This window comes from Cnephaeus nilssonii (genome assembly GCF_951640355.1).
Source record: "Cnephaeus nilssonii genome assembly, chromosome: 4".
Lineage (NCBI taxonomy): Eukaryota > Metazoa > Chordata > Mammalia > Chiroptera > Vespertilionidae > Cnephaeus > Cnephaeus nilssonii.
This window is the reverse complement of record NC_137075.1, coordinates 107230073-107253197: the sequence shown is the minus strand read 5'-3', so window position 1 is coordinate 107253197 and position 23125 is coordinate 107230073. Positions and strand designations below refer to the sequence as shown.

General features: G+C 61.6%; 1 protein-coding gene across 2 annotated transcripts in view; it reads left to right on the top strand.

Moving 5' to 3' along the window:
• Window positions 1-22292, top strand: part of SYNE3 (spectrin repeat containing nuclear envelope family member 3) — a 63049-nt gene extending 40757 nt beyond the window's left edge. For both annotated transcript variants that reach the window (XM_079769511.1, XM_079769510.1), the window contains exons 7-18: window positions 870-1006; window positions 2418-2592; window positions 5095-5277; window positions 6756-6899; window positions 7697-7831; window positions 9415-9576; window positions 9754-9926; window positions 10640-10769; window positions 12874-13035; window positions 15033-15182; window positions 16208-16246; window positions 21886-22292. In XM_079769511.1, the coding sequence (XP_079625637.1) occupies window positions 870-1006; window positions 2418-2592; window positions 5095-5277; window positions 6756-6899; window positions 7697-7831; window positions 9415-9576; window positions 9754-9926; window positions 10640-10769; window positions 12874-13035; window positions 15033-15182; window positions 16208-16246; window positions 21886-22086 (1791 nt within the window). In that variant the 3' untranslated portion in view covers window positions 22087-22292. The remainder of the gene's footprint in view (window positions 1-869; window positions 1007-2417; window positions 2593-5094; window positions 5278-6755; window positions 6900-7696; window positions 7832-9414; window positions 9577-9753; window positions 9927-10639; window positions 10770-12873; window positions 13036-15032; window positions 15183-16207; window positions 16247-21885) is intronic.
• Window positions 22293-23125: the final 833 nt, after the last annotated feature.

The following is a 23125-nucleotide window of genomic DNA, read 5'->3' as shown; positions in this document are numbered from 1 at the left end:
GTACTCGAGGGCCGACTCACCCTCCTCTAAAGCCCATTCCTCTGTGATGGTCACTTCCTGCACAGGGACTTGTTTCCCGTTAGCACTGGCCGCCTGGCCCCAGGTGCAGGTGCGGTGCAGTGGTTAAGGGCGGGGACTTCGGGATCGGACTGCTGGGTTCAAGTCCTGGCTCCTCTCCTTGCCAACTGGATGCCTTCGGGAGAATGACTTCCATCTCAAAGGCGAAATGGGGATGTGGGTAATGGCCCCTCCCCCGCAGTTCCTTATGCACTCCGGAAAACAAGAAGTGCTGAGAGCCCTGGCCGGTTTGGCTCAGTGGACAGAGCATCGGCCTGTGGACTGAAGGGTCCCGGGTTCAATTCCAATCAAGGGCATGTACCTCAGTTTCAGGCTCCTCCCCGGCCCAAGCCCTGGTCAGGGCTCATGCAGGAGGCAACCCATCAATGTGTTTCTCTCACATTGATATTTCTCTCTGTCTTTCCCTCTCTCTTCCACTCTCTAAAAATCAATGGGAAAATGCCCTTTGGTGAGGATTAACAAAAAAATAAAACTCTCAGACGAGGTTCCTTGCATATGAAATGGGGACAGGAGACGTGCCCTCCAGAATCCTGGAGAGCCTCGAATGAATGAGGCGCCTGGACCACGGTGTCCGTGTTCCTGGGGACCGGTCACCTGTGCTGTGAGGTGCTGGTGTTGGTAACGCCGGGGGGCGGTGACATCAAGAGAAAGACCAGCTTGGCGAGAGGCAGGGTGGGAGGTGGGGGAGCAGTGTCCCCGGGCCCACTCCCACCAGCCACGCTCACCGCCCTGAGCACGCACCCTGTCCTGTCCCGGAACTCACCACCCCCTCGGGGGCGTTTGTGCCGCAGGCGACGCGGGCGGCGCTGGCCACGGAGGAGCCCCGGGTGGACCGGCTGCAGGCCCAGCTGAGGGAGCTCATCGCCTTCCCCCATGACCTGCAGCAGCTTCCCGACAGCGTCGTCCAGGCCGTCCAGGAGTTCCAGAGGTGTGGGGCTGCGGGGGCCGAGGGCGGGGCTGGGGGGCCGAGGAGGCGGGACTCGGGGCCTTCTCTCCCCATCGAACGCTGCCTCCTGGAGGCGGCTGCTTTCTCTTGCAGCCTGGTAACGCGCGTGCATCTTGTAGCTCTCAGTGACGGGCGTCCAGGGTGCCAGCTTGCTCTGTTAGTCATGGTCCCTTCCTTTAAAATAAATATATGTTATTGATTGCAGAGCGGGAGGGAGAGGGGGAGAAAGAGTAACATCCATGATGAGAGAGAATCATGGATCGGCTGCCTCCTGCACGCCCCACACTGGGGATGGAGCCCGCAACCCAGGCAGGTGCCCTGACCGGAATCGAACCGTGACCTCCTGGTTCATAGGTCGACGCTCAACCCCTGAGCCAGGCCAGCCACTATCCCTTTGAGGAGTTTTACATTTCACTCCAAACAGAGGCCTGGCGTTGGCTTCCTCCGTGCGAAGTGGCTCCTTCGCCACTTCCACCCCGTCTCCCTGTGCCGCTTACGCTGGCGCTGGGGCCACCAGGCAGTGGCCGAGGAGGACTCCTCAGGACAGACACCGGCCCTGTGGCTGACGGTGCCCACGGAGCCTCTGAGCCCATCGCCACGCCGCCTCTGCTCCCCTCGGCCACGGCCCGGGCGCAGGGCCCTCCGCTTTCCCAGCAGCGCTGACCAGCAGGCCCAGCGCCCACGCTCTGGGCCACTGAGCACGGGCCATTCGGAATCCGTAGCGGTTTTCGCTACGTGAGCCTGAGAGGTGTTCAGAACTCACCCCTCCGCAGGGGCTCCCCCAGCATGAACCCAGGGGCTCCCCCTTGCGGGGTGTCTCTGCCCCACAGTGTGCTCAGGCCCCACCTCTGCACTTTCAGAGCAGCGGCCGGGTGCCCGCCTGGTGGTGGTGGTGGTGGTGATGGTGGTGATGGTGGGGCAGGGGGTGCTGGCCTCTTCTGAGCACGAAGCTGCGTGGGACGGGGGGGGGGGGGCCCTCCCATCGCTCTGCTGAGGCGTCCGGGGCTGCCGGCCTCTGCCTGGGCGCTGGGCATGGCCGTGGAAAAACCTTCTGCAGGAGTTATTGGGGCCTGGGACCAGGGCTCCTACTCAAGAAAGGGTCTGTTTGCTTGGCGAGGTGCCTAGGGGCACGCAGCGCCTGTCAGGGACCCCACGCTTCCTCTTGAGAGCTTGGCGCTCCCTGGCCGTGACGCCGGGCTGCACGTCTGTTCGAGGGCTGCCTTGTTTCGGGGGCACTTTTATCCCGAGGGCATGGGCCTCTGCCGTTTAGATGCCCCAGCAGCCGGCGCGATAGGGGAGGGCCCCCCGGGGAGCAGTGCAGGCGGGCTCCCTGGGGTCGGGGTGGAGCGCTCCTGGGCTGACCCGCTCTCCTGGCTTCCCCCCTCCCCGGCAGCATGAAAGGCAGGAGCGCCCGGCTGCGCAGTGCCGCGGGCGTGGAGCTGTGGCGGCGTTTCCAGCGGCCTCTGCAGGATCTGCAGCTGTGGCGGGAGCTGGCCCAGCGGCTCCTGGACGTCACGGCCAGCCTGCCTGACCTGCCCTCCATCCACACCTTCCTGCCGCAGATCGAGGTAACCGGGAGGGCTGGCCGCGAAGCCGGGGCGACCACCCGCCAGGCGCGGCACCTCCGTCACCCTTGCAGGGCGGGCGTGTGCCCGGGCCCTCTGACATCTGGGCGGAGCTCACTGCCCGGGTCTGGCACAGGCGTCCCGTGTGCCCAGGACATATCAACACGGGAGACAAGGGTCCTCCTCAGAGGCAGAGCTGGTGCCTGGGTGACCCCCCTCTACCCGCTACCTCTGCTCAGACCCACCTCCCAGGAAGGTCACATGTGGAGAGCGGCTACCGTGTTCAAGCCTCGACTAATGAGAGGGCACAGTCCTCTCGTGCCCACGTGCAAGTCCCAGCCTGGAGGGCAGAGCCCTCCCAGCACCATGATAGCCAACAGCTGTGGTTGTGAGCTTGAACCGATGGTCCGGACACGTGGCCCCACGTGCCTGAGTGATGTGGGCTTGGTAGGGTTCAGGTGCATGTAGTTGAGTAGGACCGAAACCCACGAGAATGTTGTAAACATCTTGACCCGCCCTTCCTGTGCCTCGTGGCATCTGGTCGCTGTCTCTCCATCAGAGGGGCTCTCCATCAGAGAGGACAGCGTCCCACCGAGACCCAGCTTTCTTCTCTCATCTGTCTTTTCTCAATCCTTCACCGCCCCCTCTCAGGCTCACCGAACCTGGCTGAGCTGGCGCGTCACATAAGGCGCCCTGGGGCTGAGTATGCCATGGCCGTGCCGGCTCGCCCCGTCACAGTCTGAGGTGGGGGAGGCTTGGACGTCTCCAGACCTTTTGGGGAGGACACAATTCAACCCAGGGCCGCCGGTTAAATGCTGGCAGCTGAGAGGGCTGACTTTCGTTGTGTGTCCGCAGGGGGTCCTGCACGCTAAGTGCTTCGTAGGCATCGTCTCATTTAGGCCTCATGACAACCCCACGCGCTGGGGTGTGAGCACCCCTATTTTACAGATGAGGAAACCGAGGCTCAGAACTGCCCAAGGCCTCCCAGCTAGGATATAGTCCAATTTCATGATCGCACCTCCCCACGCTGAATGCTGAACCCCGTGATGTTATGTCTGGGTTTGGTGAAAGGGAGGTGCAGGTGACCCCTGCCTCCCGAGGCCTGACCTCTGGGTGGTCGATCACACCATGAGACCGCTCTCCCTCCAGAGACTCCCGTAGCCCTTCCAGGGAGGTTGTCAGTACTGCCTCCTCCGAGGAGCCTCCTTGGATTTCCCCACCCAGGAAATCCACTTCTGCCCTGAACACCCACTCGGTTGAAACTTTAGGAAAACACTCACTGTCTGCCTGGCTTGCAGTTACCTACCTGGGTTGGTCTTTGCTCTTCCTGTCCCAGCCCTGTGCCTCGCTCAGTGTCTCAGTAACATCATAGGTAACAATGGAAGGACTCTGGCCAGCTGACAACAATGCCCCTGGCCTCTAGGACCCTGGGCCTTACCCCAAACAACTGGCTCGTCAGCAGGAGCCTGAGGCTTGGCAAGGGCTTAGGGGCAGGGAGAGTGAGTGTAGCTGGGAATGTGGTCAGGGAAGGCTTCCTGGAGGAGGAGGCTGGGCAGAGGTCAGGCTGTGTGGGAGCAGCTGGCCATTACAAGGAGGCTTCTGAGTCCCGTTAGGTCCTCTCTGCCTGGTGAGCTCCTATGTATCGTGACTCCATTCAGGCGCCACCTCCGGTGGGGAGCCGTCCTGAGTTCCCCCGGTTGTGCTCCCACAGGCCCTCAGCCCCCTCAGAACGTCCTCCAGACCCCCGGGGGTGGCCCACTGCTGCTGGTGAAGGAGTCACTGGGTAGAGGATTGGACTGGTTTGGTTTGGGTTCGGTTGCAGTGAGGACAGTGGCAGTGGGGATGGAGAGACGGATTTCCAAGACATGCAGGCAGGGCGACAGCTTACGCTTTATGTTACAAACTAGAGGCCTGGTGCACGAAATTCATGCACTGGTGGTGGTGGGGGGGGTATCCCTCAGCCCGGCCTGTGCCCTCTCACAGTCCAGGAGCCCTGCGATGGATCGCCCCAAAGAGGTAGGCCCCGCCCACCTGGCCAGGGCTCCATGATGAATCACCCTGCAGAGGGAGATCCCCAGCCGGCCGGCCGGTGGCCTGGGCCTCCCTCTGCAGGGCGATCATGGGGTGATGACTGGGCCCCCGACCAATCCCATCGCACCCGCCTTGGCTGGCCTGGCGCCAGTGGGTGTCATAGCATAGTCGTCCGGATGGTCGTTGCACTGTTCGGGATTCGGTCGATTTGCATATTACACTTTTGTTATTATAGATACTTGCTGAGCATCTGCTGAGGAGGGTGCTCAGCTTTGATCATAAGATGGGTGTGCGGGGTGAGAGGAATGCAGCTGACCCTGAGATTCAGGCCTCCCGCGCGCATTCCTGCCGGCCTGTTTCTCAGGTTTGCTGCTGCCTCAGAGCCGGGGCAGTCGCAGCAAACAGGTGCGCTCTGGGCGGGTGCCCGGCTCCACTGCCCGTCCCGCCCGTGGCTGACGCAGCCTGTCCCTGCAGGCGGCCCTGGCCGAGAGCTCCCGCCTGAAGCAGCAGCTGACCGTGCTGCCACTGAAGTCAGACCTGCTGGGCAGCATCTTCGGCCAGGACAAAGCGGGGGCCCTCCTGGAGCAGGTGGCGAGTTCCGTGAGGGACAGGGACCTGCTCCACAACAGCCTCCTGCAGAGGAAGAGCAAGCTGCAGGTGAGCGCTGCCGCTGTCGGCCGCACGGGGCCGCTGTCGGCCGGCGGGGCCGCTGAGGACGCCACCCTTCCCGGCGGGCAGCCCGCATTGGGACCGGAGCCCCAGCACGTGCACTGTGCGGCCCTGCGCCCCCCAACCTAGAGCTCCTCGTCTATCAACTGGGGGGATGATTGTGTGGTTGTTCTGACTGGTCCCCTGGCCGCCTCTGCCCCTGGTCCTGCCCTCAAGTCCCCTCGCTGCACTGCAGTCAGTGAACTGCCTTCGCAGAGAGCTGGGGTGTCCACTGAGAAAACGCAGAGAAACAATGTAAGCTTCCGGCGCCTGGTTACCTGGAAGCTGTTAATATTAGGGACACGTTTCCAAATGACGGCACTAAATCAAAGATGCAAGGTGGCATGCTGCAGGCAGTTTATTCTTTATGTTACAAATGTTTGCTGAGCCTCTCATGATGGTGATGGTGATGATGGTGATGGTGGTGGTAATGATGATGATGAGATGATGGTGATGGTGGTGATGGTGGTGATGATGATGATGGTGATGATGGTGGTGATGGTGGTGGTGATGATGATGGAGATGATGGTGATGGTGGTGATGGTGATGGTGATGATGGTGATGGTGGTGGTGATGGTGCTGATGGTGCTGATGGTGGTGATGGTGATGGTGGTGTTTATGATGATGGAGATGATGGTGGTGATGGTGGTGTTTATAATAATGGAGATGATGGAGATGATGATGGTGGTGATGGTGGTGATGGTGATGCTGGTGGTGATGATGGTGATGATGATGGAGATGATGGTGATGGTGGTGATGGTGATGGTGATGATGGTGATGGTGGTGGTGATGGTGCTGATGGTGCTGATGGTGGTGATGGTGATGGTGGTGTTTATGATGATGGAGATGATGGAGATGATGATGGTGGTGATGGTGGTGATGGTGATGCTGGTGGTGATGATGGTGATGGTGATGGTGATGATGGTAATGGTGATGATGGTGGTGATGATGGTGATGATGATGCTCGTGATGATGGTGATAGCTGTGGTCTCTGAGGCACTGACAGGGCCGGGCACATGCTGAGAACTGCACATCTGTGATCGCACTGACCCCAGTAACGAACATTCTAGGGTTTGCAAGGCAGACGCTCTCTGCTGCAGCTCTCAACTCTGCCACTGCAGCATGAGAACAGCTGCAAAGGAGTGAGCGTGGCTGTGTCCCAATAAAACTTTATTGACAAACAGACCTCTGGGGGGACTAGGGGTGTGTGGTACAGATGTAGTCTGCCGACCTCTGTTCAGTGGGCGGCAGAGCTGTATGTGAGGGTACTATGGTGACTCAACCCCCTCAAGAGCTCTGGGAAGGCTTCCTGGAGGCAGTGCCGCCTGAGTGAGTGTGAGCATGAGTGGCCCTGGAGAAGGCTGGAGAAAGCAGCTGGGTTGGGAGGGAAGCGCTTCACTCGTGTGCTGCCCATTCTGTGTCCCCAGAGCTTGCTTGCTCAGCACAAAGACTTCGGGGCTGCTTTCGAGCCCCTGCAGAGGACGCTCTCAGACCTCCAGACCAGGGTCCGAGCCGAGAATGGGCTTCAGCGGGACCTTCCTGGGAAACAGGCCCAGCTTTCAAGGCTGCAGGTAAGGGGTCTGTGCGGCCCGAGGCGCCTCTGCTCAGGTGCTCAGTGCGCCAGGGAGCAGCCCCTCCTTAGCAGTAACCGGCCAAGCAGCGGCCGGCCCCCGCCGGACACTTAGACACGAGAGCCCTGACCTTTCACCTCAGCTGATTTACTGGGGGTTCCTGGCCTCGCAGGGCCCTCAGCGCCTCCAGACTGCTGACTCTCCGGCTTACAAACACGATCAGCTGCCTTTCTGCTGACTCCGTGGTTCCAAAGTCCAACACGGGCCGTGTTTCTCAAGTTGCTTGGCTAAGTCTCCCTAATGAGTCCAGAGGCCCCCAGTGATGCAAACCTGGTGGGCTCTGGGAAGAAACGTTTTAAACCACACGGGACGGTCCCTCGGCGCTGGTTGACCTTTGTCGCCGGGTGCGGAGCTGCTGGCTTCTAGCGAGCACCTTGTAACCCCAGCACAGCGCAGGTGCAAGTTGCCAGTGTTCCTGGGAAAGTGTTACAAGTGGTGCATGTGCGGCTCTTCAGCCGGAGCTGGGGTGGGTTCTTCATAACGCGGGCTGGCCCTCACTAAGAGTCCAGATGGGCGTTCGTCCCCCCACTTATTCTCATGGTGCCTCAGAATGCTTCCTTCTCATTAAAACTCTCACCGGTCCTGAGGGGCCCATCAGATGACCATGAGGTACAGCCGCAGGAGTTGGGGAGCCACACCCTCCGAGTCTCCCTCCACCGTGTCCCACTCAGAGTCCCCCCACCCTGATGACCCGTGCGAGAGGCAGGAAGGTCAGCTCACCGCTTCCTCTGCTGCAGGGGCTGCAGGAAGAGGGGCTGGACCTGGGGGTGCAGGTGGAGGCCACCAGGCCTTTCATCCAGGGGAACCCCAGCCACCAGCACCAAATGGACCAGCTTTCCGCCGACTGCCAGGCCCTGCAGAGGTCCCTGGAGGTAAGGGCCGTGCAGACACCCGGCCGGATCTGACCCTCCCGGGCCTTCCCTCTTCTTCCTCACTCCTGCCAGCGCGTCTTTTCCTGTCTCTTGTCCTTTCCCTCCCTCACGTACTCAGCAGACCGTCACTGAGCAGCCCCTGTGTGCCAGGCAGAGATCTGGGCCCCAGGCAGGGGGCAGCGTGACCGGGCGGGCAAGGCCCCTGTTCTCTCGGGGTTACGCTCAGTGGGTAGATGGACAGAGTGAGCAGCCAGCAAGTAAAAATATACAATTCCACCTGGGCCGGGCCAGAGGACAGGGCACCAGGCAGGTGCTCCCCAAAGCCCAGCGGGCAGGGGCCCTCACGTTTGCCGTCTTGGGGTGAGGCCTGGCGCCGTGCCTGCAGTGCCCTCTAGTGGCCGCCTGGGTCATTCTGCTGCTAAGTAGGATTGACTCCCTTGTGAGCGGTGGGAATGGAAATTGAGGTCCTTCAACATTCCCTTGAGGGCACGTTGAAAAGTGAAATGCGGGCTGCAGCCGGAGCCCTGACCCTGGTGCAGAGGGAGCCCTGGGTCCGCATTTGTCACCAGGAGCACAAAGCCGGCCCTCAGGCGGCCTCACTTCAGGAAAACGGTCTGAGCCGTTCCCCACCCCCCGGGCGACATGCCCTCTCAATAACAAGTGTTCCTGACGGCCTCTGGGCAGTCCTGGACTCACAGATAGTGTCAGTAGCCACACCATCTAACGTTTTAATATGATGCCCTTTCTACAGTAGAAAATATAAACAAAAGGAAAGTAATTTATTAGAAAAAATAATGTCTTTCGAAATGTAAGTGCTCCCCACGCCCCACACTCCCACTGTCTCTGCTGGCACCTACCCTGTCACCAGCAGGGCAACCCAAACCCCCATGAGTTTCGGGAAATACGGCTCTACCCATGTAGCCCCCTCGGTCTGCATGAGGGCTGAGGTCTCGATGAGTTCATTTCACTCCGTTTGCTAAGTTAGCAGCTACTGGTCCCCAGGTGGAGGCCGGGGGAGTAGAGAAATAAGAAGCACTGACCCCACCCTTGAGGTGGCACAGAGCCCACAGACGCAGCAAACGTCACCTTTATAATGAAAAACACACGTGTTTTTATTGATTTCAGAGAGAGAGAGAGAGGGAGAGAGAGAAACAAATGATGAGAGAATCATCGATCGGCTGCCTCCTGCATGTCCCCAACGGCAGGCGGCTCCCCGTTTGGGGTTCTTACAGGCAGCACCCCTCTCCTTCCTCTTGGTGGAGAGTGTGCACCGGGGGTGAAAGGGCCTCGTCCTAGGGCCGCCGTGTTCGGGCAGGAGCTGTGGACCCACCATTTTCCCAAGTGGTTGTGCCGATGCACCCCGCGGGGCTGGACGGGGATCTGGTTGCTCCAGACTCAGAGCAGGACAGCGAGACAGGCTCGGGCCCTTTCCGCCAGGATCTGTCTTCAGGCCCATGCCTTGCCCTGTGCAGCGGGAGGACCCGCGCTCTGCTCCCTGCTGGGTGGGGGGCCCGGGCAGGTCTGGGGGCCCAGGTCGCGGCCTCAGCCAGCACTCAGGCGCCCTGGCCCCGGCTGTGCCGCAGGACCTGGTGGACGGCAGCCAGCGGAGCGCGCGGGAGCACTGCGCCTTCAGCCACGAGCTCCTGCAGCTGCAGCAGTGGGTGGCCGTGGTCACGCAGAAGCTGGAGTCCTACCTGGGGGACACGGGCCCCTGGGACGCCCAGGCCCGCGAGGCCGAAGTCCAGGTGAGATGGCTTTCCCTGCGCAGATGGTGCCTCCCCAGGCAGGTCGGGAGGCCAAAGCGCCCGCACTGGGAGCAGAGACCGCCAGGACTCACTGTGTGTGTGTGTGTGTGTGTGTGTGTGTGTGTGTGTGTGTGTGCGCGCGCGCGCATGTGTGTGCATGTGTGTGTTCGTATGCAGAGGCTGCTGGCTGAATTCCCCGAGAAGGAGGCCCAGCTGCCCCTGGTGGAAGCGCGCGGCCGGCTGGTGATGGAGAAGTCCTCCCCGGAAGGGGCTGCCGAGGTGCAGGAGGAGCTGGCGGAGCTGGCGGGGGCGTGGCGGGCCCTGAGGCTGCTGGAGCACAGCCTGCTGAGGTGAGGGGCCTGTGGCCCTCGGCCGGGTCCGGGACACCCCCTCCCACAGGGCGGAGCTCAGTGGTGCCGTGGGACAGGGGCCGGGGTTCTGCCCGTGGCAGGCGTGGCACCAGGGGCCTGAGCGTCTCCCGTCCGGCCCGGCTGGCATTCTGGCAGGCCCGGAGGAGCAGGGAGCTGTCCCGGCTGAGAGTTAGCCTCCAGCCCGCCGGGCTCCGGCCGCACCGCCATCACTGGGCACCCGCCCCATCACCGGGAGGGGGTCTCGGCACCTCCATCCCTGGGCACCCGCCCCATCACCGGGAGGGGGTCTCGGCACCTCCATCCCTGGGCACCCCACCCCATCACCGGGAGGGAGGGGGTCTCGGCACCTCCATCCCTGGGCACCCCACCCCGCCCCATCAACATAAGGGGGTCTCAGCACCGCCATCCCTGGGCACCCGCCCCATCACCGGGAGGGAGGGGGTCTCGGCACCTCCATCCCTGGGCACCCCACCCCGCCCCATCAACATAAGGGGGTCTCAGCACCGCCATCCCTGGGCACCCGCCCCATCACCGGGAGGGGGTCTCGGCACCTCCATCCCTGGGCACCCGCCCCATCACCGGGAGGGGGTCTCGGCACCTCCATCCCTGGGCACCCGCCCCATCACCGGGAGAGGGTCTCAGTAGGCGAGCCCCCGGTGTCCCCGCGCTGACGGGCTGGCTTGCTTCCTCAGCCTCATCAGGAACCGGCAGCTGCAGAGGCCAGACGTGGGCTCCGGGAAGACCCCGGTTTTCACCAACAACATCCCGGAGGGCGGCTTTGTCCTCACCCCCACGGGGCCCCTTTCCAGGCGGCACCGGCAGGTGGGTCTGGCGGGGCTTCCAGGAGGAGGGGCCAGATCCTGGCCAGTGATGGGGGGCAGGCAAGGATCTCCAGCAAAGCCCCCAACCCGGGGCCGCGGGCTCAGCTCAGGACTGGGCCACGTCCCGTCTCGGGTGAGCCGGCCCTGCGTGCCCTTGTGTCTCTGGCCAGAGGGACTCAGAGACCCCAGACCCAGGCCAGGGGAAGGCCCGGGGCTCCCCTTGGACAGACAGGCCCTCGCTCCTCAGAAACACCGCCCCCTGCAGGGAGGGGAGGGTCAGGGTCAGCGCTTCCCGCTGACCCCAGGTTGCAAACTGAAATCACAGAGGGTGGGCATTTTTGGTGCCGTGAGTTGTATTTTGTAGAAAGAACCAAGCTCCCTGCCCTGTATCGGCCATCCTGTCCCCCAAACGCCTTCACAAAAGGAAGCGCATTGGCGAGCAACTCACTCCTTCAAAGCCAGCGTCACCCCATCCATCCCTTCTCCACCCGCGAAGACTGATGGGGAGTTCCCGCTCGGGAACTGTGCCGGGGCTGGGGCTCAGCTGGGAATCACCCAGAAACCCTTCCCACCAGCAGAGCCCGGAGTCCAGCACAGGGCCATTCATGCTGTGCCTGCACCCGGTCCCTGCACCCGATCCCTGCACCCGGTCCCTGCACCTGATCCCTGCACCCGGTCCCTGCACCCGGTCCCTGCACCCTGTCCCTGCACCCGATCCCTGCACCCTGTCCCTGCACCCGGTCCCTGCACCTGATCCCTGCACCCTGTCCCTGCACCCGGTCCCTGCACCCGGTCCCTGCACCCGGTCCCTGCACCCTGTCCCTGCACCCGGTCCCTGCACCCGGTCCCTGCACCTGATCCCTGCACCCGGTCCCTGCACCCGGTCCCTGCACCCGGTCCCTGCACCCAATCCCTGCACCCGATCCCTGCACCCGGTCCCTGCACCCGATCCCTGCACCTGATCCCTGCACCCGGTCCCTGCACCCGGTCCCTGCACCCTGTCCCTGCACCCGGTCCCTGCACCCAATCCCTGCACCTGATCCCTGCACCCGGTCCCTGCACCCGGTCCCTGCACCCGATCCCTGCACCCTGTCCCTGCACCATGTCCCTGCACCCGATCCCTGCACCCGGTCCCTGCACCCGGTCCCTGCACCCGGTCCCTGCACCCTGTCCCTGCACCCGGTCCCTGCACCCTGTCCCTGCACCCGGTCCCTGCACCCGATCCCTGCACCCGGTCCCTGTACCTGATCCCTGCACCCGATCCCTGCACCCTGTCCCTGCACCCGGTCCCTGCACCTGATCCCTGCACCCGGTCCCTGCACCCGGTCCCTGCACCCGGTCCCTGCACCCGATCTGGTGCTTAAAATGCAGGCTCTGACCCCGGAGGTCTGGGGGCCATGAGCCTGCTGTCTGCAAGCCCCTCGGAGCGCCCTGTGAGAGACGAGGCAGTGGGAACCACAGGCAGTGACATCGGGGTTTCCAGAAAGCGGGGTGTGATGTCAGAGGGGCCAGGGGCTGTGGGGCCTGCAGGAGGCCGTGACCCGGGGCTGGGCCAGGGCAGCCCTCCCAGAAGGAAATGCGAGGGGACCTTCGCGGCCGGCCGCGTGGAGGCAGGGAGCGGAGGGGGTGTTCGCTGCAGAGGACACGTGTGTGCAAAGAACCCGAGAAAGTGCAGGGCCGGCGCCACGCGGGTTTGAGGGCGCGGGCTGGAGAACGGGCAGGTGGGACGAGCTGCAGACAGGCAGAGCCGGGCCCGAGGCTCGGCCACATCGCGGCGTGTGAGAAGCCACCGAGGTGCACAGGGAGGGCTCAGCCGAATGCCGGCAGGAGAGCCCGCTCCGGCCGCAGAGCCCAGGGGCAAAGGGCAGGCGGGTAACCATGCTTACAACCGTCCTGGTTGGGTGGTGGGGCTGCCACGGGCGGGGGGGGGGCGGTCAGCAGGGTGCCGAGGAATGTCCCTGACCCCTCCACACTGCGGCCACACTGAGCAGACACTCCTTGCCCCTAGGCCTCTCCCATCCCCGTGGGCATCCTTGTACCCACCCGCCACCCGCCGGAAGGCTGGGCTCCCGGCTGATGCTTTGGCCTCGCTGTCACTCCTGCAGGCAGACCCGCTCCGGGAAGCAGGAGGCGGCCGCGCAGGCTTCCCCCAGCTCCTGGGCGACTTCGAGCGGTGGCTGCAGGTGGAGAACGCCAAGCTGGTGAGAATCATCGCCATGAGAACCGCCACGGCCCAGGACGCCAGGGCCAGAGACACGAAGCTGCAGGTTCGTGCCCAGGAAAGGCCCCTTTCTGAGGGGTTTGCACCATGGATGGTTTAAAAAAAAATTTCCATTGATTTCAGAGAGGAAGGGAGAGGGAGAGAGAGAGAAACATCAGTGATGAGAGAGAACCGTGGATCGGCTGCCTCTTGCACGCTCCCTGCTGGGTATGGAGCCGAAACCTGGACATGTGCCCTGACCAGGAATCAAACCGTGACCTCCTGGTTCACAGGTGGACGCTCACCCTCTGAGCCACGCCAGCCGGGCCGGCAGTGTTGGCCACGAGGGAGCACTTTCTTTTTCCCCCACTGAGATTACTGATTTATTTATTTGTGTTAAGCCTCACCCCAGGACATTTTTCTATTGACTTTTCGAGAAAGGGGTAAGGAGAGGGAGAGACAGGGAGAGAGAAACACTGACGCGAGAGAGACACGTCGGTTGGTGGCCTCTGCACGCGCTCCCCGACCAGGGCCAGGGATCAGGCCTGCAACCAAGGTACATGCCCTTGACTAGAATCAAACCCGGGACCCTGCTGTCCGCTGGCGACGCACTCTCCACTAAGCCACACTGGCTAGGGCCCTCGGGAACTCTTGAAAACAAGGAGCACACACCCAGTCGAGAGTCGTCCTGGCTTGTGCGTGTGTAACGGTTGTTGAGCGTGTCTGGCTGACGTGTTTTAGGAGAAGCATTTGTTCCTCTGCAGCCTGCCCCGTCCTGCCCGCGGGGAGAGCTCGCCCCGTCACCGCTGCGGGGTCACCGCTGCGGGGTCACCGAGCCCTTGCTCCGGGCAGAGCCTCCCAGTCGGCGGCTCCCACAGCAGCTCTGCTTCACTCCCGGCTCCGGGGCTGGCGGTGCGGGCGGAGCTCAGCGGGCAGGCTCCCACCACAGATCTCCCTCTTTCCCCCCACGTGGAACTGGCCGCCACGCCTTCCTTGGTTCCTGGGCATGTTTGCTTCTGTCCCCTCTCACACCTCCTGCCCAGTCTGGGCACTGACCACTTTGGCCCTTCATGATGGAGCTCGGGAGCCCCCGCGGAAGAGGGACTGGTTCTCAGAGCCTCCCGCTCTGCAGGGCCCGGACTGTGACCTTGGCCCCCATAGCCCCGAGGGGCTGCCCGAAGCCTGTGCTTTCGCCACAATCCCCTCCAGACGGGCCAGCGTCCTGCTGGCGAAGCAGCCTGCACGCTGGGCTTGCTTCCCTAGTTTCCTCCGGGGCCTGGCTTTAGCCCATGTGCTTCCTGCTAACTCTTTGGTGCCTTTTATTTTAACTTTTGGTCATCAAACCTCCCATTTCTGCCATTTTTTCCTGCACGGTTCTGCGTCTGCAGTGCCTTTTAGATGTTCTAATATTCTGGCCTGTTCCCTCGTTGTGAGAGGTTTAGTCCAATGACCTGGCTGACCCTGGCCGGCAGTCCTTCCTGCCCACCCCCTTCCTCCTGCTCGGTCACGCCTCTCTCTTCCTACTGCCACCTCCCCGCTCCCCCCAGTTCCATCCAGATCAGAGGCGACCTGGGGTTCCCCAGGGGAACCCTCCTTGTCTGTGGAGACCTCACATCCTAGGGCCTCTGAGAAGCTAGGCGGCTCCCCCACAAAGCGCAGCTGGTAGGACGGGGCAGAGCGGGGCGCCCAAGGCAGATGTGAGCCCCGGCTCCTGGGATTCCGGCCCAGAGCCCCACGTCACCGCTTCCCAGGAGTCCCGAGGATGGGAGGGGCCCTCGGCGGGACACAGCGCTGGGTTTGGGAGGAAAATCCCTGTCCCGACATCACTCTGCCAGGAAGCTGGCCGACGGTGGGAACTGGAGTGTGAGGCCGGCAGTGCTGCCCTGTCCTGCAGGCGCCCGTTCTGCTCCGCGGCAGACGGCACTGGCCGGCCTTGGCTGGCTCTCCCCGGTAGGATCTCACTTAAGCTCCGTCCGCTCAAGTGGCATGCGAGCGCTGCTCCTCGCCAGCCAGGTGGGCGTCGGGGCCGTGGGAAGGTGCCCTGGACACTGTCCTTTCCCCCAGGAGCTGGAGGCTCGGGTGCCCGAAGGCCAGCATCTCTTCGAGGAGCTCCTGCGACTCGGGCCAGCGAGGGGCACCTCGGAGGAGCTGGAGGACCTGCGTTACCGCTGGATGCTCTACAAGTCCAAGCTCAAGGACTCCGGGCGGCTGCTGGTGGGTGCAGGGCGATGGGGCTGCGGCTGAGCCACGCTCGCCTGGGACCCTGGGCCACACCCACCGCCCTGTGCCTCCAGGGACCAGACTGAGGGGACCGCGCAGAGGGAGGGAGGGAGACTCCCAGGTCCTGGTGCTGGATGGCAAGATGCCATTCATGGACCCCGTGAGGCCACCCCGTGAGGCCGGCTCCAGTAACGCAGCCCTGACCGTGACCTCACAGTTAAGGTCTGAGCAGCGCGTGGCTGCCTCGTGAGCTGCAACCTGTACGCCATCCTCCCGTCCACCCTCCCAGCAGCCTCTGCCCAGGGAATTGTGTCTCCAGTCCCCAGAGGGGCACTGAGACCCTCAGAATTCACGCTCGCCCACGGTCTGGGGCTAGTGAGCGCAGAGCCGCACTAACACTCACCGGCGGGCGGGGGAGGCGGGGAGCCGCCCCTGGGTCCAGCCCACGCCTGCACCACCCGCCCGGGACTCTGAGCCAGTGTCTTCCCGATCCGGCCCTGCGTCTCCTCGCGAGGAACTCTAATAGCTACACCGGAGCCTGGATTATGTGTGATGTCTCGCAGCAGCCCTGCAAGGGCCGACTGTTATTATTCCCTGAGAATCAGCGCTGAGGAAACTGAGGCTCGGACCTGAGCCTGAGCTGAGCTGAGCTGAGCAGGGGGCGATTGAGATGTTTCTGAGGGTCCTGGCCGCCCTCAGACCCCGGACCCCACCTCTGACGCTCCCCCTTTGCTGGCCCCACGGTGGCTGAATCGGCCACTAGGTGTCAGCCCAGCCCCAGCCGGGGGCCCTGCCGCCAGCCTGGCCCAGGCGCCCCAGACAGAGTCCCACCTGGGCCCGGAGTGCGTTAAAAAGCTCATTAAATCGAATCACCTGCTGGCTCAGCCTGTCCAGATGACCAGAAGTCTTAAAGAAACGCTCCCCTGACAAAACGAATATTCCATTATGGGCTCTGTTGGGATTTGAGTTTCACTCACTTAACTTTTTTTCCCTCTTCCTCTCCTTCCCTAAAATAACAGACGCAGAGTTCTGCCGGGCAGCCCGCCGGATTCCAGAAGGTATGGCGCCCGCCATCTGCTCCCCACGCGGGAGGGCAGGGCGGGAGGGTGGGTGGGCCGGGGGCTGGGCGGGGACTGCTGGGCTTCCTGGAGGGTTTCTGAGGTCTGAACATGTGTGCAGGCCCAGCTCTGGGCGCCACGTGCTGGCCCCGGCCCTCCCTCTAGGGGCCTGGGGGAGCAGAGTGGCCTGAGCTGTGACAGGCTCAGGGTGATGGGGACCCTAGCGTTTCCCACCCCCAGGACGAGGTGACGAGGGAACAAGGACGCTCTGAATAACCCTGCTGGGACAGCAGGGGTCAGCCTGGGCTCTTCCGAGCTGGGCTGCGTGGCCACCTGAGGGGTCGACAGGTTTCGGGGCTCGGGGGGGGGGGGGCAGGAGAGGAAGGGGGCGCCTTTCGTGTTGGACTAGGCCAGTGGTCGGCAAACTCATTAGTCAGCAGAGCCAAACACCAACAGGACAACGATTGAAATTTCTTTGGAGAGCCAAATTTTTTAAACTTAAACTTCTTCTAACGCCACTTCTTCAAAATAGACTTGCCCAGGCCGTGGTATTTTGTGGAAGAGCCACACTCCAGGGGCCAAGGAGCCGCATGTGGCTCGCGAGCCGCAGTTTGCCGACCACGGGCCTAGGCAGGTGTTACCACTCAGGGCCACTCCCGTGGGCGTACAGGTCAAAGCAATAACAGTGACGGCAGAGATCATCGTCATAACAAGGATGCTGCCCCCTGGCCGCCGCCGTGTGCGGGAAGCGTGGTAACTGCCGGCTGGGTGTTTGGTGGGACGTCCGGCCAGCCCGGCACCCTCACCCCACGCTAGGCAGGGAGGGAGCGGAGCTGGAGGCTGGTTCAGGAGCCTCTGCCTCTGCCGCCAAAGCCGTCCTCACCTTTCACATCCCCGAGGAAGCACGCTGGGCCGGCGGGTCCCGCTCCGGAAAGCCCCCTGTAAGCCCGTGTCCCGGCGCCGTGTCCCGGCAGCAGTGGGTTTTCCTGCCAAGCCCGGCCCAGGCGACGAGCCTCCGGCCTGCCTGCGCCGAGCACCCTGGTGCCCGAGGCCACGTGTCCCGGAGCCGGTGCCTGGAGGCTTTGCACGCCAGGACGTCTCCTTGGTCTCCCCAGGGTGTGCAGGTCTCGCTTCTTTGGAAGAGGGGTGTCCCCCGGGCTGGGTGGGACCGCCACGAGACCGAGGTTGTGCTCTGGGCGCCGTGCCGCTCGGCACTGTGGCCTGGAACGAGTTGCTTCACCTCTGGGGCCTCAGCACCCCCATCTGTAAAATGGAACCATAGCGCTGGCCTGGCTTTGACGGTCACGGAACGCAGTCTGTAGTTCTTTAGAGAGCAAGGCCCCGCCCCCCAATTTAGAGTGACAAAGAGCCTCCTTATGAAATAGGGGGCAGGGGAGGCTTGGGGAAAGACTAGTGACCAGCCTGGTGGTTCCCGGGGGGACACGGGGGACATGGGGCCAGGCCTCACTGGGTGGGGGTCCTCATCTATCCGGCTCCCAGGGGAGTCCGCGGGGAGCCATGTCTGAACTCACGTAAGTGCTCACTGAACATTTCTGAGGAGGGGCCTCTTGGCGGCGACACCAGCCCCCCCGCCAGGCTCAGGTTCCCGGCACCTGTGACCAGGTTAATGTGCAGTATTCACAGCCCTGTTTATCTGCCGTCTCCTGTTCATTCATGTATGCTGTCACACACGTTTGCCGAGTGCTGACTTTGTCCCAAGCACTGCTGAGACCCATCAGTGGACACAGAGCAAAGCCCTGCCTGGCCGACTGTGCGTGCCGGCCGGGCGGGCGGGGCGGGGGGAGGGTGCCTGTGTCCAGCTGGTCTGCTGAGCACAGCGGCCAGGCTCTGGGTCAGGAGCTTCGAAAGGCAGCAGCGGCTTGGGGTCTCCTTACAAATATATTTTTACTGATGTCAGAGAGGAAGGGAGTGGGGCAGAGAGAGAGAAACATCAGTGATGAGAGAGAATCATGGATCCGCTGCCTCCTGCTCACCCCGCACTGGGGATCGAGCCTGCAACCCGGGCCTGTGCCCTGACCGGGAATTGAACCAGGTCCTCTGGGTGCATAGGTGGACGCTCAACCCCTGAGCCACGCCGGCCAGGCACGGCTTGGGGGTCTTTACAGCTGTAGGGTTTCTTTTATCTTTGGCTGGCAGATGGGGGGCACAGTTTCATGGAGTATGCAAAGCAGGCAGGCTCTAAATGGCCCCCAAAATCTGCCGACCTGGGCGAGGTTAAAACAAGCAGCTGTGTGAATGGTTGAATCTGGTGCTGGCTGGCCTCTGAGCCGGCAGGTCTCCGCCCACTATGGAGCCGTAAGCACGGGGACCAACACGCAGGAGCCGGAGCCGCCGTGGGCTCATTTCCATGGCAGCTCCTTTATGCAGAGTTGGGTGCCTCCCCCAGAGCTTCGGGGTCAGCAGGTCTGGGGTGGCCCGGGAGCCTGCACTTCTAGCGAGTTGCCAGGGGGGGCTCGTGCTGCCGCCTTCACTGCTGTGTGCTCGCGATTGGATCGGGTGTGCGATCGCTGGAGGGTCACTTAGGCCCAGTTTTCCAGGGGAAAAAAGGAGGGTCCGCCGAGCTCATGGTGGGCAAATTTCTTGTAACCACCAGCACATAGTAGGTTCTTTTTTAAAAAAAAAATACGTTTTTATTGATTTCAGAGAGAGGAAGGGAGAGGGAGAGAGGGATAGAAGCATCACTGATGAGAGGGAACCATTGATTGGCTGCCTCCCACACGCCCCCTACTGGGAATCGAGCCCGCAACCCCAGCATATACCCTGACCGAGAATCAAACCTTGACCTCCGGGCTCATGGGTCGATGCTCAACCCCTGAGCCACACCGGCCGGACACATAGTGGGTTCTTAATCGCCATGTAAATGTGGACCCAGGAGGCTCCTGCGCACACCGCCCCGCTTCACTTTCTGTGAACAAAGGGGTCCGTGACCTTTCTGTTGGGGAGCCTCCCTGTGGCTTGGTTCTGGTGCTCGCTTTGCTGGCCGGCGTGTGCACGTTTACGTGTGTAAGGGTGTGTGAGCACGTGCGCATGCATGTGCACACACAGCCTGACAGGTGGAGCCTGGCGCTGTCTTCAGAGGCTGTCACCTTGCCAACTTAAAGACGCTCCGTGTATTATTTTTATTCCAAAGGGAAGGGGAACCTGCCCCGAAGCGAATGATTTGTGAGCAGTCGCTTTCGCACCTTTTTCCTCTCCAAGTGCGAGGCCATCGGAGGCCCCGGCCGTGTCCAGGGCTTCAGCCTGCTTGTTTGTATAAACAGAATAATTAAGATTTATTAAACGCACAGCTGCCCACGCGCTCGCTAGCTCAGCTACGAGATGTTTGGCTGTAGCGTCCAGACACGTGACATGTAATTGCTTTTCAAGTCCCAGCGGGGCCGTGGGGCAGCTGAGTCCCGCCCTGGCCCGGGAGGGTGCGTCCCACCCCAGGCAAACCGTGAGCTGAGGAGCAGGTTTTCCGGTGCTTCGTTGGCCCGGGTGAACGGGGTCGGCCTGCGTGCCAGCCTGCGGGCACGGAGAGCGTTTGGGACTGTGGCTCTGGGGTGTAGAGTCAGATGCTGAGCGGCCTGAAGGTGGCTTATTTGACCACATTTTATAGTGTTAAGGCTCCCAATTTTTCGCATTATCACATCTCTCAAATCGGGGTGTCTGATTTCAATCAAGTTCTTCCCTCGAGGATGTGAATTGGCTTCTCTCCACCCCCAGCACACTGGCCACCTGAGATTTCTTTACATTAAAATCTCTGCTTGCGGGTTGTGTTTCGAGACAGCCAACCTCCGGGAGCTCCGGCCTGTGGTTCAAGTTCGCAGGAAAGAGTTTGGTTTCCTGCCCTTTACCACAGCCATCATCACCACCACCATCATCACCACCACCACCACTATCATCACCATCATCATCATCACCACCACCATCATCATCATCACTGTCATTATCACTGTTACCACCACCACCATCCTTACCACCACTATATCATCACCATCATCATCATGGTCATCTCCACCATCACCATCACCACCTCACCACCATCACCATCACCATCACCATCACCATCACCATCGCCATCATCATCATCATCACTACCATCCTCATCACTCTCAACACCACCATCACCACCACCACCATCATAACACCACCACCATCATCACCACCATTACTAACACCACCATCACCATCATCATCATCCTCACCACTATCATCATCACCACCACCATCACTACCATCACCATCATTCTCATCATCATCACCACCATCACTAACACCATCACCACCATCACCATCACCATCATCGTCACTACCATTCTCACCACCACCACTACCACCATCATAACACCATCACCACCATCACCATCACCATTATCGTCACTACCATTCTCACCACCACCACTACCACCATCATAACACCACCACCATCATCACCATTACTAATACTACCATCATCATCATCCTCACCACTATCATCATCACCACCACCATCACTACCATCACCATGAACACCATCATCACTACCATCCTCATCATTCTCACCACCATCATCATCATCATCACTTGATTGTAGCTTCTGGTGTCCGGGAGAGCGAACTTTTGGTTCTGCAGGGAGCCAACAGATGGATTCTACAATAATAGTACTACTACTAAGAGCCTGTTTACTTTTCAATTGGTGTGTAAATGTACTTTGAGTCCTCACCACAACCTGGCAAATTGGGTGGGGGGTCATTGTTTTAATCCCAGTTTTGCAGAGAAGGAAACAGATGCTCAGAGAAATTAACTCACTGAAGGTCACATAGCTGGTGTGTGACAGACTCTGCCTAGGAACCTAGTCAGCCAGGGTTCCGAGAGCGGGCCCTGCCCTGCACGTGCCGCCTCACGACTGTGGGGCCTCCGCTTTCCTGAGCTTCCGGCTCCTGGCCCTGCCCTCCCACGGAGGCACAGCCAGCCAGTCCGCTGGGATTTCGAGTCCTTCGGCCACTTTCATGGACACGCAGCAAAGAAGTGCATTAGGCATTTGGGCTCGTGAGACGGACCTTCTGTAGGATTGATGGTGTTGATGATGAAGATGGTGATGAAGGAGAAGGATAAAGTCAAGCTGACAAACATGATGGTGAACATGGCGGTGGTGGTGATAATATGAAGCTGATGGTGATAGTGGTGGTGACTGATTTAGATGATGATATTAGTGATGCGTAATAATAATAATGATGATGACAGCAGTTTTAAGTACCTACTATGTTGCAGGCCCTGTCTCGATTATTTCTCACAACAGCTCTGCCTGGCAGGTATCATGATTACCCCTTTTTATAGATGAGAGATTTGAAGTTTAGGGAAGTTGAGTGACCTTCTCAAGAGTCCCACCTAGGACTCATAACAGGCAAAGATTTACATAATCACTGGCAGAGCCCGTACCTCTGTGGACTTGTTCTTCCTCTCATGCCTCCAATGGTTTGAGAAAACTAGAGATCTTTGTTTCTGGCAAAACTGGCATTAGGCCCACTTCACAGATGGGAAGCCTGAGACCCGTGCGGTCAGATAGTTGGCCCAGGCCCACCGCTTCCCCCGGCGTCCTCCCCGCCCCTCCACCTCCTGCTTAGAGCCCCGCCCACTCACAGCTGCTCTGTCCGCAGACCCAGCAGTGGCGAGGACCCGGCGGCTTCCTCCGGAAGGTGTGCTGCGTGGCGCTGCCCCTGCAGCTGCTGCTGCTGCTGCTGCTGCTCCTGCTGCTCCTGCTCCCCGTGGGCGAGGAGGGCCGCAGCTGCACGCTGGCCAACAACTTCGCCCGCTCCTTCAGGCTCATGCTCCGCTACAGCGGCCCGCCGCCCACCTAGCCACGGGCACTCAGGTGACTGGCTCCTCCTCAGGACACGGGGGACACTGGACACGGGCCGGTGGACGGCAGAGCTGCCCGGAACAAATACTGTATGGATGCCCCCAGCACAAAACGGCTTTTTCTACGGTGTCGCCTCGTCTATTTATACTGCACGCGAGGTGTGTGTCCAGGACCAACGTACAGGCTTCTGTGTGGTCTGCGCGTAAAGGCGCAGTGGGGGGGGGGGGGTGGGGTGGTGGAGGTGGATCTGTTTGGAGGTGGGGAAGGGGCGGCCCCGGACTGGGGTCTGCAGTCAGCCCGGAAACGCAGCGTGTCGCTCGGGGCGACCTCCTACCCAGAAGCCGACCCCAATCCAGGCCTCTGCGTGGCGCACGGGCGCGGCCCGCTCAGCGCCCGGTGGCTCCTGTGTTGGGCATCATGACAACAGACATGTTTGTCTCGTTTTAAATTGACAGCAGATCCGGGTTAGAATTAGGCATTTGGGCTCGTGAGACGGACCTTCTGTAGGATTGATGGTGTTGATGATGAAGATGGTGATGAAGGAGAAGGATAGAAGAGGGGGTGCTCACCGACAGGCCCAGCCAGGGAGGGCGGAGCCAGGGAGAGCAGGCCCAGGAAGGACCAAGAGCCAGGCAGGATGGGGCGCCGGGTGGGGAGCCCCGATGGCACGGGCCAGGGTTAGGGTCGCAGTTAGGTGGCGCCTGCGTGTCCCGTTCAGGGAGAAAACCGAGGAGAGAGCCTTTGGGGCTCAGATCTCCGCGGAGCGAGGGGTGCGCCCTGGGAGCTGGGCTGAGCGGGTCCTAGCTCCCACGGGAGCCGAAGGGACTGGAGGGGAGAGGGAGCGAGGGCCCGAGACAGAGGTGAGGGGTCGGCCTTGCCGCTCAGCCCTCGGAAAAGCTCTCCCTCCTCCTCCCAGGGGGGCTTTGGATGGAGGCAGGTCCTCTGGACCAAGAGCGCCCCCCACGTGCCCCCGCAAGGGAGCCAGGCTCCGGGCGGCACACTCGGGCCCCTGCCAGGCCTGGGCAGTGGGCGCCCTG